This window comes from Siniperca chuatsi, linkage group LG4, assembly GCF_020085105.1.
Source record: "Siniperca chuatsi isolate FFG_IHB_CAS linkage group LG4, ASM2008510v1, whole genome shotgun sequence".
Taxonomy (NCBI): domain Eukaryota; kingdom Metazoa; phylum Chordata; class Actinopteri; order Centrarchiformes; family Sinipercidae; genus Siniperca; species Siniperca chuatsi.
Window position 1 is genome coordinate 33,013,111 of NC_058045.1, and position 18,707 is coordinate 33,031,817.

At 43.1% G+C, this 18,707-nt stretch overlaps 1 protein-coding gene across 1 annotated transcript in view; it reads right to left on the bottom strand.

Annotated features, from left to right (window-relative positions):
- The window catches only part of LOC122875088 (carbohydrate sulfotransferase 8-like), a 59,915-nt gene that overhangs the window by 21,592 nt on the left and 19,616 nt on the right, over positions 1-18,707 (bottom strand). Inside the window, 1 exon segment of the mRNA XM_044193847.1 lies at positions 18,460-18,671. Within this exon segment, the coding sequence (XP_044049782.1) occupies positions 18,460-18,580 (121 nt within the window). The 5' untranslated portion in view covers positions 18,581-18,671.

Below are 18,707 nucleotides of genomic sequence, written 5' to 3' on the forward strand. Positions count from 1 at the left end.
ACTCCTTTCACACTCCATCCATCCCAGCCAGAGGTTTTCAGAGTGAGGCGCCTCCGCGGGGGGCCACAGGAGAGCTGGGGGGGGGGAGGAGAAAGGGACAGGTGCTTCAGCGTGACTTCCACTTCCACAGGACATCGTTATCTCTGATGCCCATAAATCTGCTTACAAATCAGAGAAGAAGCCGCTTCAGAGCTCCTCACCTTTTTCACTTTTCTCTTGTGTGTTTTCTAACTACACGTCGACAACAAGAGAGACCCTCGGTCCTCACGGCCGACCAACGCAAGACGGCAAAACCGAACATACACCGACAAGCTCAGCCTCAGTATCTCACAGCTGCTCAACTCAAATACGCAGGTTTTTAATCCAGAGACAGCCGTCTGTCCGGCCCCGAGTCCACCGCCGACGGGAGCTTCAGCTGCTCTGATTGGCCGGTCTGACCACACGTGAACACATGACAGCTGACTCGATGGCTGTATTCAAAACTACACTAGCAGCACGTGCTGATTTGGCCAAAATGTAGCATGTAGCATGTAGCATGCAAACAAAAGCTAAATCTGCAGTACGCCAAAAATATTGTTGAAATGGCGGACAGCGACGCCCCGCGTCAGTGGAGGCCACGGAGGAATATAACTGCTCCGGCGCTAAGGTTAGCCTCGCTGTCTCCGTCCAGCCGCTCTGCTGTGTGAGCCGAGTCCGGCTGACAGACTGAGCTTCAGCTCTCAGCGCATTTGGCTGCGTTATATCCCCCCCCCAGGGGGGTCAGGTCCTCCTGCATGTCAGTCTGCAGCTGACGCATCCGTCACTGATGTCGACCCGTGAACAGGAAGTAAAGCGGAATCCGCGGTGCTGCTGAAGGTTCTGCTGTGTTCTGGAAACAGAACCGTGGACGCTGATGTGTCTGCTGTTAGACTCCGACCTGCTTAAATGAAGGGACGTGAAAGGTACAGTAACGTCTCGAAGGAGCAAAGCTAACAGTAGAGAAACAGAAGTTATTCTGTTTCCTCGAGGCCAGAGAGCGAAAGCCGTGCGCTGCATTCAGTTTCTTCTTTGAGAAAAACTTTGAGAGTTTCATTTCTGTACTTGTTTTTGTAAATGCTTCGCGTTTGTTTCCTTCTGCAGTGTCTCAGTTTGCTGAATGTGTTTTAACTGTTGGTCAAAACAACAAAACGAGACATTCGAAAACCACCTTGACTTTTTCACTGTTTCTGACTTTTTATAGACTAAACAGTTCGATATAAAAATAATTACAGATGAATCGATATTGAAAATAATCATTATTTGAAGCCCTAATGCTAACACATGTTGTTGCCGCTTCTCATCATCAATAACTTATGAATTTCCTTCAGATGTTTTCACAATTTAATATAATAATAAAAACATTTTAGGTAAAAAAGCTCTGACTGAATGTCAGGAGGAACGCTCAGACTTCTATCCAAACAGCGTTTTGTTCAATCAAAGCCCAACGTTTGGACCTGAATCCACGAGCAACACTACCAACACTGGGGGGGTTGTTGCCAGTTTGTTTGTAACGCCTTGTCATGTCTCAGATATGTCTTCTTGTCCGTCACTTGTCTTGCAGTGTAAAATAAAATCTTCTGTTCCTTTCGGCTGTCCCCTTTCAGGGGTCGCCACAGCGAATCATGTGCCTCCATGTAACCCTGTCCTCTGCGTCCTCTTCACTCGCACCAGTTAGCTTCCTGTCCTCTCTCACTACATCCATAAACCTCCTCTCTGGTCTTCCTCTAGACCTCCTGCCTGGCAGCTCCAGCCTCAGCATCCTTCTACCAATATATTCACAGTCTCTCCTCTGAACACGTCCAAACCACCTCGATCTGTCCTCTCTGACTTTATCTCATCTAACATAAGCTGTCCCTCTGATGTCCTCGTTCCTGATCCTGTCCGTCCTCGTCCCTCCCAAAGAGAACCTCAGCATCTTAAGCTCTGCTGCCTCCAGCTCTGCCTCTTGTCTTTCCTTCAGCGCCGCTGTCTCTAAGCTGTCCAACATCGCTGGTCTCACCGCCGTCTCCAACACCTTTCCTTTCATTCTTGCTGAGACTCTTTTATCACACAACACACCTGACACTTTCCTCCACCCGCTCCAACCTGCTCGCACTCGCCTCTTCACCTCTTCTCCACAGTCTCCATCGCAGTGTAAAATAAAATAGAAAATAAAAACTCGGATTAGTCTGCTGATCATTTTCTTGATTAGTGGATTAACTGTTTTGTCTGTGGAATGTCAGAAAACTGTGAAAAACGCCCAAATGTCTTGTTGTGTTCGACCAACAGTCCCAGACCCAAAGAGGTTCAGTTTACTGAGACAGAAGACAGAGAAAAACTGCAAATCCTCGCAAATCAGAAGCTGGAATCAGAAAAATTACTTCAACGTTCAATCAGTTATCAAAAAAAGTCGTTCAAAGAAATCAATTAATCAATCAACAAGTGCTGTAGCTCCAGACAAAAAAAAGCATAATCAATAATAAAAATAATCACTAGCTGCAGCTCCCTCGGTGACGTCAGCAGCTGTTAACTGACGGCAGCGAGGTTGACCGGTATTGTCCACCCAGTTATTCTGCATGCAGCTCGGTGCAGGAAGCCCCCCCCCCCGGCAGAGCGTGGGCAGCAGCAGCAGAGGACTCCGGACTGAACTGGCCTGCAGGCACCTCAATGCTCTTGTGTTTCCTTCTGTGTCTGTGGGCGTCTTCACACAAAGACGCCGCTGTGTCATCAGCAGTCTGCTGCTGGACACGAGATCCCGGCGCTGGCTGCAGGCAGGAGGAGGTCGCCGTCTGCAGCCCCCGTAACACCACGACATTAGCATACCGTGATGTCTGCTTCTGTCCGACTGAATTAATATTTCACATTCGGGGGGAAATGTGCCCCCGTGACATCGCAGCAGCACAGGACGCGACCTTATGCAGATTATGAAGATGTTGGCAGCGATGAAATGAGACGCCGCCTTCTGATTACCAACGAGCTGCCGCTGGAAGGCGGACGAGGTCGGAGAGGCCCCGAGGAACTCAGCCGGCTTCACAAAGTCCTGCTCTGAAGGAGGCCTTCACCTCGGATCAGCGCTGACTCAGTGTGCTGACAGGAGCTACGGTTCAGGATTTATTCTATCGTTCCAGCCATCCATTGATTTCCACTCATTTCTGCACGATATAAAGATCAGTTCAGATGAACATCAAGCCAATCATAAATAATTAAGTGAGGAATTTTCAAATAAATGTGCACTTACAACTGTTTTACCACACAACAATAACCAAACTACGAGCGTGATGATTTACACATTTATAGCAGCTTTTAAGAGTCTGCAGTTCATGTTTGTTCCAACCTGAAACAGCTGTCTTGAAGCAAAAATACAGTTGAAAATCTGAATCTCGACAGCGTACTTTGGAAAACGATCATCAGTACTGAAAGTTGACGTGATTTGCAGTTAAGGATATAAAACGTACAGAAGCTCTGGTATCTTCCCACCAACACTACAGTAAAGATAAATCTGTGTCTGTTACTGAGAAACTATATAAAACGTTCTGTCACATTTTGTGATTCTTCCATGTTGCATGAAAATAAAGAGTACGGGCAGTAGCAGAGGTCTGAAGGCAGCTGTGTGAGGTGTGGAGTTAAAAGGTTCAGCTGGAATGAAATAAAGCCGTTTACACTCGGCGCCCAGGAGAGATCTCTGGACTCCACACTTCTGATCTCCATTCCAAAGGAAAAACTCCAACGCACAGATTTTTTGACTCACATATTAATGTCTTTGTGCTGTTGTAGAGCCTCTCTTTCCCTTCAACTTGAATTCATAGTTGCCATGGTTACTTATTTACCTGTCCAAATCTCTGCTGTAGAGTTCACATACATGGGAACACACAGATACAAGGTTTTTATCTGGAAACAGTGAACCCGTTCTTCAGTTCTCTGAATATGTGGCTCTTTCTGTGATGACTTTACCGAGCTGCTGTCTATACTCTGTATTGACTCTGACTGTGTGGTCATTGTTGACAACCTCCAGGGCAGAGGGATGAAAGGACTGTGTTGTGTTCTTGATAACTCTGGACTGACTCAGTGACGGAGTCCACACACAACACCACGCACACTCTGGACTTCATCATCTCCAAGTGTCTGAACATTTCTAAGGTTGTGGTGACTGACGTTGCTCTCTCTGATGCCTGTATTTTCTTTGAGTGCTATCTCCGTGCACACAAATGTTCAAACAGAAGCAATCACAAAATGGTATATCAATGAAAACGCCAGTGAAATATTTATTCAGGCTCTCTCTTCCACACCCGGCCTCTCTTGGGTCTCAGTCAATGAGCTTATAGATAACTTAAATTCTAAAATTACAAATGTTATTGATGCCACTGCAGCCACTAAGGTGACGGCTGTCTCTGGTAAGAAAAGATCTCTATGGGGAAATACCAGGCTGGTAGGAATAGAAAAAAGAGAGTGTCATGAAGCTGAACGCACATGGCGAAAGACAAATATCCATGTTTATTATGACATCTATAAAGAGAGACTTCGCATTTATAATTTAGAACTGAGAAATGCAAGGCGGTCCTTCTTCTTCTTCAAAAACAATAATAAAGCACGTGCCTTGTTTGCTTCTGTCGACAGGCTAACAAACCCTGCTGTGTCAGTAGCCTCTGAACTTCTGTCCACCAGGGCCTGCCATGAATTTGCTCCTCCTTCATAGACAAAATTCAGAAAATTAGACAGGCAGTCAGTGCTTCCATATCAGGTATAGGACATGTGTTGTCCATTTAAAGTAAATTCAAATAGCATGACGCAATCTGATCCTATAATCCATATAAACTTGGAGGACGTTATACAACATCTGAAATCCTCCTCCTGCGGCCTCGACATTCTGCCAGCAGGCTTTTTCAAAATGTTTCTAAGTGCTCGGCCTCAGATCTACAGACTGTCAACACGTCTCTTGTCTCAGGCGTCTTCCCACAGGCCCTAAAAACTGCAGTCATCACGCCGCTCTTAAAAACAATCTAGACGCGTCACTAATGAACAAGTATAGGCCCAAATCAAACCTCCCGTTTTTAAGTAAAATCATTGAAAAAGCTGTTTTTCACCAGCTGAACAACTTTGTGCCATTAAACAGCTGTTTTGATGTCGTCCAGTCAGGTTTTCGAGCACACCACAGCACTGAGACTGCTCCTGTTCAGGTCTTCAATGACATCCACTTAAACACAGACAGTGGCAGAATTTCAGTCTTCGTTTTATTGGATCTCAGTGCTGCATTTGACACAGTCGACCACAACATATCACTAGACCGACTGGGAAACTGGCTGGGACTTTCTGGCACAGTATTAAACTGGTGTGAATCCTATTTACGGACAGGGACTACTTTGTGTCTATAGGTAATCACACACCTGAGCAGACAAACATTACATGTGGAGTTCCCCAAGGCTCCATTCTGGGTCCTCTTCTGTTCAACATCTAAATGCTCCCACTGGCTCAGATTATGGAAAACAACTAAACATGTTACCAGATTTACATAACAATGTCACCAGGTGACTATGGTCCAATACAAGCGCTGAGTAAGTGCATTGAACAAATCAATGATTGGATGCCAGAATTTTCTTCAAAGATAAAAATGAAATGAAATAGAAATGTTTTTGGAGGCAAGCAGGAACGATTATAAGTCAGCGCAGCGTAGGATGCACAGCTGAGACAAGCCGATGCGCTCCTCTTCTCCTGCCTGATGTTGTGTATACTCTCCGCTCTACGGTTCTTAGAGTAAGGAGTTTTGGAGCCTTTCTTCCCCGAACCGTTCAGCTGCAATGCTGACAATGTTTGTTGTCATGGCTTGCAACTTCCTGTCGACCTTTCCCTTAACCGTTTCCTCACGAATTTGTTCAACACCATTGTCAAACTGGTTCCACAGTGAGGTCATGTTCGCTGCTGGCCACTTGATCGTTCTCCTCTCGGACTTGTTGTTAGAGGGAGTCAATTGCAGCCCAGCCCCTCCAGCATCTCACCCTAACCCTTTCGGCTCCCAAACGGCTCTTCATTTAGTACCACTTCTGCTGGTCACTGTCTAAGTTACATTCTTATTTGTTGCAAGAAATAACTATACAACATTCTTCATCTGCAATACATTTAAATATTGATCATATTGATGGTTAAAAAGTGGGATATGTCAAGAATAACTATCCTAGTTGTATAACAAAAATAACACCAAACTAATGATATGTACAAGTACACAACTCTGCATCTGTATAGAGCTGGGGCCGACTTGTTAGAGCTGACTCGTTCGCGACCGACACATCACTAGTAAACTCTAAATATTTCACATATTGAAATACTTAGTGCTCCTCACAGCCTGGAAAGGACAAGGTAATGTCTGTACTGCTATACCATTCATGCTGCTGTAAAGTGTCAGTGTTAACTGAATCATTACAAGGCCAGAGGGCACAAACTGCAGTTAAGTACAAAAAGAGCCAAAACGATTACAAAGAAACACAATATGACTACAAAGACACGCAAAACAACTACAAAGAGATGCAAAATGACTACAAAGAAACACAATACAACTACAGAGAGACACAAAATGACCACAGAGACTCAAAATGACCACAAAGAGGAAAAACAACCCCAAAGAGACTGAAAACATCCACAGAGACTCAAGACCACCACAAAGAAACACAATAAGACTATAAAGACATGCAAAACAAGTATAAAGAGAAGTAAAATGACCTCAAAGAGATGCAAAACGTCGAGCTGCCAGGAGGCAGAGAGATGATCTTCCAACCAGCCGTTAGAGAAACTGTGTGCTGATGTTACACCACTGTAAGTTAATAAAGACACAGAGATGCTGTGGTGGTGATGCAGATCAACTGTGACGAGGATGAGGAGAAATCCATGGTTTAGATAAGTGGGAAACAAAGTGTTGATTTGATGGTGCAAGACAAATATTCCCGTGTTTTTAACTTTGTGGACTGAACCCTCTTTAGTGCAGAAAAACAAACCAGTGGAATCAGGTGGGTTTCATTTGAAGACCTCTGTCCCTCTGAAGGATTCAGACAAACATGGCAAAATGCACAAATAAGATTCACCAACACAGAGCTTCGAGCAGAAACTTAGTGACAACACAGAATAATGTGTATGTTACTCAGGTTATTTATCCTGGCATAAGCAGACTCTTTCTGTGGGGGGAGCAGCCAGGCAGTCATTGTCAAAGCAACTCCAGGGCAGCTTTGTGCGACCCCCCACCTCCTCCCGAGAACATTAATTAAAGTGCACTGTTCAAATCAGGCTGAGGCGTGCTGTGACATGTTTTTGTTTGGACTGAAATAGGCCGCACATCACACATGTCACACTCCCGCAGCCAAACTTTCAAATTGCATTAGGTCACTTAAGGGAGGAAATTGAATCTGCAGCACATGGAGGGAGCTCAGAGATAATTTAATGTGCTTTCCTTCAGAGAGCTCGTCTCGCCTCAGCGCAGACAGACTGCTGCCACTCCTCACCCCGTGTTTAAGGAAAAGCAGCATTTAAACAAAAGTTATCTTTTGGAAGCTGCTGTTTTTACAATATGTGTATTTACATTTGTGTTCTCTGGGGCAAAAATGATAAGACTGAGAACAATTTCATTAAAATTCTTTTCATTTAAACTAGAAATAAAACACAGAGTCTGACAAAAGCTTCCCGCAGGATTCCTGGAGGGTTCTGTTTCCAGTTTAACTCTTCGTGTGGTTGTGTCAGACTCTATGGTATTCATCAAGCATGAACATAAAATACTCCTGTAGCGACATTACAACAAGCCGAACACGGTTTATAACAGATCTGTTGACAGCAGCCATGTTGGAAATCAGACCATGGATCTGTTCAAACTGCAGACAGACGACCAAAATGTCTGAGCTGATCGTTCAACAGCCGGAGTGTTGATCGGTCAGGTAGATAATCAGGTGATTGATCAGGTGTCGTGACCTCAAACGGAACGTCAAGCAACAAGCAGTCTGACAGAGATTCTAAAACGAGCTGTAACTGTTTTAACAAAGGGCCAAATGACTGCATGTGATGTGAGAAGTGTCTCTGCAGGTGTCCTCAGCTCCCTGAAGCTTTTCGGCATCTTTCAGCTCTTTGTTTTGCTTTTATAGCCCACAACTTTACCGCTTTGGTTCACTCAGCAACATGTGTGCTTGTGCGAGACGTTCTTGCAGCTAAGTGGAGGAAGAAGAACTCTGAGCCTGTATTTATCAAGCGTCTCAGAATCACTCAGAGGAATCACGCTGGGAGTTAACCTCAGACTAAAACACCGAGTTATTGATGAAGCTTCAACTCGACTTTCAGCAGGAGAAGGACGACTCCTGGACAGAGCGAGACGTCGATGTTTTATCGCTCTCTGACACAAAGTAGAAATGATCATGACGTGTTGTAGTTTTCTGACAGCATTTCACCACTGAAACTGAAAGTTCAGCTACACCTCCTGTTACCAATGTACTACAACACAGCTCTCTGAAATCTAGTGAAGTACAAGTAAAAAAACAGCATAAGGTAGAAATGCTCGGGTACCTCAAAGGGGTACTTGAGTACAGTACTCGAGTAAATGTACTTAGTTTCCACCACGGATGGCAGCTGAAACTCGGAGCGCTGTTTCTCGGGCGACGCAGACAGAGGAGGATGTTTTTATTGTATTACTGTGTTGAAAGGAAGCACGGGCACACATTTCATTTATAGAGCTGCAGGGGTATAATTTGCGTTCCTGGTCTTGAATAGAAGAAACAAGAGTGCCACTTAAGTGTTATTAGATTATCAGACAGCACAGAAGAGAAGTGGGATTCAGTTTCACAGCTCTAACTGAGAGACATTGATTTAATTAAAGAAAAACAATCGTCCGAAACGGCCTGTAAATTATTACAGCTATCTGTGATCTGATTGTGCAGTTCTTCCACTCCATTGGCGCACTGGAATCAATGTCTTGCTAATCAATCAGGTTTTACTGATATCTGATCATTTCTGAAAGAAAGAAGGGAGCTGAAGAAAGAGTGGACGAGGGTCAGATCAATGACAGAGGAGACCTTGTCTAATGTCAGCTTCTGTTTGGACGGGGAGGCCAGCCGAGAGGGAACAGAATATTTGAATCAATGTGGTACCTAATGTATTAATTAAAGAAATCAATAGTTAGAAAGACACAACCTAACCAAACAGACTGGAATCATCTCCTGCTGCAATTCAAATATCCAGCCAGGCTTTTTATAGTCCGAGGTCTGAGAGGCTCCGTGACATCGACAGAAACACTGACTGGGGGGGTTAATAATATAATATTGCCCTGGCTCTGGGCAATATTAAACTGCACATTATTAATAGTCTCATTGTCTATTCAGTGTAATAAACGAATGTCAAAAAAACCAACTTTAAATATTCTAATATGACACTAACAATAAATAGCTGCTATTTGAAACTCCAAATATCGTTTTGTGTTTCTCTGTGGTTGATTTGTTTCTCTTTGTAGTAGTTTGATCGACCAATCGGATTCCTCCACCCCTCTGGCCCCACCCCTAACTGTGCTCTGAAAATAAATAAATCCTCCAACATGCGATCTGCTTTGTCGGTGAGAAATAAAACTCCATTTCAGAGTCACGTTTCTCTGCAGCCTCTTACATCTCGGCACTGGTCAATATTCCAGTTTGAGTCGTTTTCTGATTAATTGTGCAGCGAGGTGATATTTTTTCATTATTCTGTGACATTTTCATGTCCCTAGAAGGAGGACTAAACTTCAGGACACAGATAATACATCAGCACACAGAACCACAGTCCTGCTGCTGGATCAAAAGATTTAAACCCCCTCAGGGATTTAAAGAACAGCCCTCTTCTCGGGTTCGTGGCCATGTATGTTTGAAACTCTGTCTGCCGAGTTTTTAATGGATCTTTGGCCTCCGAGGTCACGAGACCTGCCGACGAGTATGAAAGAAATCATAAACCTACCGTTCAAGGAACAATAAGAAAATCATTTGTAATTGTTTAGTTTCACAGATTTTTGATCTTTGATTTTTTACGCGAATATTTTATAAAAAACTAGAAATGATATGTAAACCTCTGTACCTCCTGAAAATCATTTTTATTTTCCTCTTATAGAAACTTGATACTTTGATAGATAATATTGTTTTTGCATCTTTACTACAAAGAGCTCTGAGCTTTACTGTCTTAGTCTCTTTGACTAGTGTCTCTTTAGGAGAAAATTAGGTAAGACTTTATTTAAAGGGGTGTGCATAAGACTGACATGACATAGTTATAACTGTGACATGACATGTCCTAAACATTAAGGAGTCTTTATGAATGTTTATGACTGTTATCATTAAGTGTCATTTGGTCAATTGTGTCATTTTTAATGCAAAGTTGACATTGTTTGAGAAGTCTTTGTTATGACAACTTGACATTAAGTAAGAAAACACAACATTATACTGCATATGTAATATGGTTTTGACAGTGGCTGTCACGAGACCATTATAACTGTGTCATGAATATTTTCCTTGACCTCCACTACAGTGGAACCATTCGGACTTGTTATAAAGGTGTCAGTAATGTTATAAGGCCAGTTTGATGACGGAGTACAGCACCGAGGTGATTTACGGCACTTCCTGACGGACAGATAGCTTTACTTGCCCATCGTTAGTCCGAATGGTTCCAGTTATAATGGTCTCATAAGCCACTGTCAAAAGCAACCACATATGACAGTATAATGTTAGCACGCAACGCTAAATTTGATAATTAGGCCTGCTATGGCATGTTTATGTTTTCTTGGTTAATGTCAAGTTGTCATGACAAAGACTTCTCAAACAATGTCAACTTTGCATTAAAAATGACATAATTGATCAAATGACACTTGACGACAACAGTCAAACACTAATAAAGATTTCATGACACACACACATATATATATATATACATATATACACATATATATATATACATACATATATACATATATATATATATATATATATATATATATATATATATATATATATATATATATATATATATATATATATATATATATATATATATATATATATATATATATATATATATATATATATATACATATATATATATATATATATATATATACACATATATATATATACATACATATATACATATATATATATATATATATACATATATATATATATATATGTATATATACATACATATATACATATATATATATATATATACACATATATACATATACATACATATATACATATATATATATATATATATATATATATATACATATATATATATATATACATATATATATACACATATACACATACATATACATATACACATATATATATACACATATACACATATATACACATATACATATACATATATATATATATATATATATATACATATATACATATACATATACACATATATACATATACATATACACATATATATACACATATATATATATATATATATATATATATATATATATATATATATATATATATATATATATATATATATATATATATATATATATATATATATATATATATATATATATATATATATATACACATATATATACATATATACATATATATATACACATATACACATATATATACACATATACACATATATATATATATATATATATATATATATATATATATATATATATATATATATATATACACACATATACACATATATATATATACACACACACACACACACACGGCAGGGATGGCAGGAGCTTCCGTCACAAAGACTGCTCTGCTGGCTCGGGGTTCAATAGGAACAGTGACCTAAGTGACATCTGCGTTTAGATCTGCAGGGAAGCCATCAGTGAACAGGGTCGGAAACTGCGGTCGACAGCGCAGCTTCGATGAGCGTGACGCTCGTTCATTAGTGTGATATGTAAGGAAAAACAGAAAAGCAACTCTTCCTCAGGTGACCTAGAATGTCTAAAAATGGCAACCATATTTTCAGTTTTGGCAACCAAATGCTGATGCCTGGCTGCCAGCCTGGCAAACACTTTTAAATGTTAGCGTTGAGGCCTGTCTGGTCACATGAGTCATCCTTCACCATATCGACGGGTGGATGTGTGGCGTACACCGAGAGAACGGTACAGGCCTGAATGCTTGACCCCTACAGGGAGGGGATCCGGGGGATCCGTGATGCTATATTTTGCTGGCACACACACCATGTTAACAAGTTAACAAGACATGTGTGTGATCACCTTCTTCTCTGACCAGCAGTAAGATTATAAATGCAGTGCTGACTCACAGCTCACTCTAAAGGGTCGGATGTCAGAGCTTTCAACCCCCGCTTCTGATCCAAACGCCAGTGTGAATATGTGAACCCGACACCGATCTCAGAAAAGAGAAAACACTCTTCAGATGTCCTATTAGTGGTCTGGTCTCTTGTTTCCACTTAAGTCTGGCTCACAGCCAGATCCTCAATTACTGACTGCTTTCCAGCTGGCAGGTTTTTAAATGGAAATGCTTGTTTTTAATTTTCAAAACAATTAGGAATGAATACATTAAAGTTCTGAATGGACTGAAGGTGTCAGCGCGGGATATTAACACAGGAGAAGAGAAAGCAGAGCTTTAAAAACGACAAACTTCAAACTCCAGATCCTCGTCTGCTAAATTCTGCTCTGGATGTTCAGCTGTTCCTGAGGTTCACACATGTTCCTGAGGTTCACACATGTTCCTGAGGTTCACACATGTTCCTGAGGTTCACACATGTTCCTGAGGTTCACACATGTTCCTACATGTTCCTGAGGTTCCTACATGTTCCTGAGGTTCACACATGTTCCTGAGGTTCACACATGTTCCTACATGTTCCTGAGGTTCCTACATGTTCCTGAGGTTCACACATGTTCCTACATGTTCCTGAGGTTCCTACATGTTCCTGAGGTTCACACATGTTCCTACATGTTCCTGAGGTTCACACATGTTCCTACATGTTCCTGAGGTTCCTACATGTTCCTGAGGTTCACACATGTTCCTACATGTTCCTGAGGTTCCTACATGTTCCTGAGGTTCACACATGTTCCTACATGTTCCTGAGGTTCACACATGTTCCTACATGTTCCTGAGGTTCACACATGTTCCTACATGTTCCTGAGGTTCCTACATGTTCCTGAGGTTCACACATGTTCCTACATGTTCCTGAGGTTCCTACATGTTCCTGAGGTTCCTACATGTTCCTGAGGTTCCTACATGTTCCTGAGGTTCACACATGTTCCTACATGTTCCTGAGGTTCCTACATGTTCCTGAGGTTCACACATGTTCCTACATGTTCCTGAGGTTCCTACATGTTCCTGAGGTTCCTACATGTTCCTGAGGTTCACACATGTTCCTACATGTTCCTGAGGTTCCTACATGTTCTTGAGGTTCACACATGTTCCTGAGGTTCACACATGTTCCTACATGTTCCTGAGGTTCCTACATGTTCCTGAGGTTCACACATGTTCCTACATGTTCCTGAGGTTCCTACATGTTCCTGAGGTTCCTACATGTTCCTGAGGTTCACACATGTTCCTGAGGTTCACACATGTTCCTGAGGTTCCTTCATGTTCCTGAGGTTCACACATGTTCCTGAGGTTCACACATGTTCCTGAGGTTCCTACATGTTCCTGAGGTTCCTACATGTTCCTGAGGTTCCTACATGTTCCTGAGGTTCACACATGTTCCTGAGGTTCACACATGTTCCTGAGGTTCACACATGTTCCTGAGGTTCCTACATGTTCCTGAGGTTCACACATGTTCCTGAGGTTCACACATGTTCCTGAGGTTCACACATGTTCCTACATGTTCCTGAGGTTCCTACATGTTCCTGAGGTTCACACATGTTCCTGAGGTTCACACATGTTCCTGAGGTTCCTACATGTTCCTGAGGTTCCTACATGTTCCTGAGGTTCACACATGTTCCTGAGGTTCCTACATGTTCCTGAGGTTCACACATGTTCCTACATGTTCCTGAGGTTCCTGCATGTTCCTGAGGTTCACACATGTTCCTACATGTTCCTGAGGTTCCTGCATGTTCCTGAGGTTCACACATGTTCCTACATGTTCCTGAGGTTCCTACATGTTCCTGAGGTTCACACATGTTCCTACATGTTCCTGAGGTTCACACATGTTCCTGAGGTTCCTACATGTTCCTGAGGTTCACACATGTTCCTACATGTTCCTGAGGTTCCTGCATGTTCCTGAGGTTCACACATGTTCCTACATGTTCCTGAGGTTCCTACATGTTCCTGAGGTTCACACATGTTCCTACATGTTCCTGAGGTTCCTACATGTTCCTGAGGTTCCTACATGTTCCTGAGGTTCACACATGTTCCTGAGGTTCCTACATGTTCCAGAGGTTCCTACATGTTCCAGAGGTTCCTACATGTTCCTGAGGTTCACACATGTTCCTGAGGTTCACACATGTTCCTGAGGTTCACACATGTTCCTGAGGTTCCCACATGTTCCTGAGGTTCCCACATGTTCCTGAGGTTCCTACATGTTCCTGAGGTTCCTACATGTTCCTGAGGTTCCTACATGTTCCTGAGGTTCACACATGTTCTTGAGGTTCCTACATGTTCCTGAGGTTCCCACATGTTCCTGAGGTTCCTACATGTTCCTGAGGTTCACACATGTTCCTGAGGTTCACACATGTTCCTGAGGTTCACACATGTTCTTGAGGTTCCTACATGTTCCTGAGGTTCCCACATGTTCCTGAGGTTCCCACATGTTCCTGAGGTTCCTACATGTTCCTGAGGTTCACACATGTTCCTGAGGTTCACACATGTTCTTGAGGTTCCTACATGTTCCTTCATGTTCCTGAGGTTCCTACATGTTCCTGAGGTTCACACATGTTCCTGAGGTTCACACATGTTCCTACATGTTCCTGAGGTTCCTACATGTTCCTGAGGTTCACACATGTTCCTGAGGTTCACACATGTTCCTACATGTTCCTGAGGTTCCTACATGTTCCTGAGGTTCACACATGTTCCTACATGTTCCTGAGGTTCCTACATGTTCCTGAGGTTCACACATGTTCCTACATGTTCCTGAGGTTCCTACATGTTCCTGAGGTTCCTACATGTTCCTGAGGTTCACACATGTTCCTGAGGTTCCTACATGTTCCAGAGGTTCCTACATGTTCCTGAGGTTCACACATGTTCCTGAGGTTCACACATGTTCCTGAGGTTCACACATGTTCCTGAGGTTCCCACATGTTCCTGAGGTTCCCACATGTTCCTGAGGTTCCTACATGTTCCTGAGGTTCCTACATGTTCCTGAGGTTCCTACATGTTCCTGAGGTTCACACATGTTCTTGAGGTTCCTACATGTTCCTGAGGTTCCCACATGTTCCTGAGGTTCCTACATGTTCCTGAGGTTCACACATGTTCCTGAGGTTCACACATGTTCCTGAGGTTCACACATGTTCTTGAGGTTCCTACATGTTCCTGAGGTTCCCACATGTTCCTGAGGTTCCCACATGTTCCTGAGGTTCCTACATGTTCCTGAGGTTCACACATGTTCCTGAGGTTCACACATGTTCTTGAGGTTCCTACATGTTCCTTCATGTTCCTGAGGTTCCTACATGTTCCTGAGGTTCACACATGTTCCTGAGGTTCCTACATGTTCCTGAGGTTCACACATGTTCCTGAGGTTCCTACATGTTCCTGAGGTTCACACATGTTCCTGAGGTTCCTACATGTTCCAGAGGTTCCTTCATGTTCCTGAGGTTCCTACATGTTCCTGAGGTTCACACATGTTCCTGAGGTTCCTACATGTTCCTGAGGTTCCTACATGTTCCTGAGGTTCCTACATGTTCCTGAGGTTCACACATGTTCCTGAGGTTCCTACATGTTCCAGAGGTTCCTACATGTTCCTGAGGTTCCTACATGTTCCCGAGGTTCCTACATGTTCCAGAGGTTCCTACATGTTCCTGAGGTTCCTACATGTTCCCGAGGTTCCTACATGTTCCAGAGGTTCCTTCATGTTCCTGAGGTTCACACATGTTCCTGAGGTTCACACATGTTCCTGAGGTTCCTACATGTTCCTGAGGTTCACACATGTTCCTGAGGTTCCTACATGTTCCTGAGGTTCCTACATGTTCCTGAGGTTCCTACATGTTCCTGAGGTTCACACATGTTCCTGAGGTTCACACATGTTCCTGAGGTTCACACATGTTCCTGAGGTTCCTACATGTTCCCGAGGTTCACACATGTTCCGGCGAATGGTTCATCAGTTCGCCTCCACGGATCACAGCTCCCTCTGAACGGAGCATTTTTTGCTCCCTACAGTTTGGAATCTAACTGAACATGGCTGAACGCCCTGTGCCGTCCACTGAGCAGAGAACTACTCGGCGATCGGAACGCAGTCAGTGAGTGAACTGTGAGCTGCAACTTGAGCCCTGTTTATTTTCAGCCTGTATGTGTTGACATGCAGTCAGACTGTCCCGTCAGAGCAGCCGAACCAGCAGTCAGCAGCTCCTGTCTGCAGTGGACCCGTGGACGGACAGACAGCTGTCTCTGGATCACTGTGAGACTGAAGGAAACTTAGAAACAGCAGGATTCTCAGGCAGGTTCTGCAGCCGCTTTCTTCTCTGGAGTCTAAGTGGATTTTACAGATTTTTATTTGGAGATAATGATATCCTTAGGAAGTGTAAGTCACACTGAATCTAAAAATGTGTGTTTCATGACTCTGAGAAGAAGTAGTACACTAAGTGTTCTAAAGTATCTTAAAGGGAAAATTCGGCGCCTTTTATGAGGATGTCCATTCAGTGTTGATGGTAAATGTAGTCGATTGAAGCAATAAATTCCTCAGTGCGTGCTATATTGACCGAGAAAGCAGAGTTCTCCTGCTCGCGGAGCCATGCTGTCAGTGCCTACATGTACCAGGATGCATTGCGCGCAAGCTTCTGATGCCCATGCCCACCCAGCGGGCCACTACAGCTCTGAGCAAGCTAGCTGCTGGGTGCTAATCAAAATTACACAACTGAATTCCTGTATTTGACCAATTCTTTTTCACATGTAGCTATATTGTTACCTTCAGGGCATGTCTATCAGGTAAATTTACATACAGCAGCAACACACACACACACACACACACACACACAGACCGGCAGAACGGGCTTCTGTATAACCACAAAGCTAATGCTAGCTGAGCTAACGGTGTAGTATAAAGTTCCACAAAAAGCAACATGAAAAACAGTTACTGGCATCCAACCTGCTACTCTCGTTATTTAGTTGGCTTCAAACGAGGCTTAACATTCACACAGCTTCTCTCGACTGTCCCCCAGTATTACAACATTGGTCCAACGCCGCCCAGGCCTGAGGGAGTACCACGCTAGCCTACAGCTCTTACTTTGTTGGTCAAAACAGAGTTAGGTGACAAAAATACTCGCTCAATGGTCATCTGCCCACTCGGCCCTGCTGGTATTGGTTGTTCTTTCTAGTTTATCTTCAGGATTCTGAAGCGGTTTCATGTACTGTTGTATCACATGTTGGACGGGATCAGAATCAGAAACACTTTATTGATCCCTGAGGGGAAACTCTTTCGTTACAGCTGCTCACTGTCACGTCAATGTGATACGCATTTCTAACAGCCTGCCGAGGACGGTAATATCACTGTAATGTGCTGTAAAAGGCAGCACTGCAGCTCTGTGCGAGCTGCTATTACACTGTGTCTGATAGACCCAACTGACGTGATGTTGACTTTTTATTTGAAAGATTGTTAAAATGGACACATTTCAGCAGGAAGTGATTAGTGAACATTACATTTGCTGTCTAATGATTTCAGCAGCATTGAGTTGAGCTCATCTGATATTTGTCTAAACATTGTGATCAGAGCTGATGGAGGCGACAGACCAGCAGGTTTTTAAGGGGAAAACTGTGTAATAAAACTGCTGTATGGAAATTGAAAAGTATCTTATTTTGAAGGGATCCTTACGTGGTTTTAAAATTGTGACTTCTTGATGCATAAAATGTCATATGATGGAGGAAGGTTAGCTGCTGCGACTCTTCAGGTAGTTTCTAATGATCATTGATTTTATATTAACTATAAGTATATTATGATAAGTTTCACATTGTTCTGATCTTGTGTTTTTCTTTTTGTTGTAGAAAGTTGAACTAATTTTCTGTTCTTCTTCACTGTTTACATTCCTCTACAGTACAGGCAGACAAGCTAACAAGGCTACCAAAAACTAGCCTCCTGACACCTTCAGCCGTCTCTGCTGGTCACGTGACACTCGCCTTGCAGGCCTCCCGAGGAGGAAGAGGAAACACAGAAGAAGAAGTCGAAGACGAAAAAGACCAAGAAGAAGAATAAAAGCCGACTGAAACATTGCAGGTTTATAAAAAGGCTTTCTGACGTAGACTGTTAGTAAAACTGTGTTTGTTTAAACTCCGCTGATCAGAGTTCAGCTCTGCCTGGTAGCAGCCAGCTGACCGCGGTGACAGCACTGACCTGGGGCGTGCTGCTGGACCGTCTCGGTGAGGTCCTGCAGGCGGACCAGCAGCAGCAGAGATCCAGCTCCCAGCAGCAGGAGGAACCACAGGGAGCAGTAGAGAGAACAGGGCAGCTTCATGACCGCAGACAGCCGCCTCCTCCGGACACACAGAGGCTCCTGCAGCCTAAACTCCTCCAGGCCGATCCCAGATCAGCCACGACGGCACAGCCTGAGGGGGTGAGGAGACGGGGGTCAGGGTTAGACC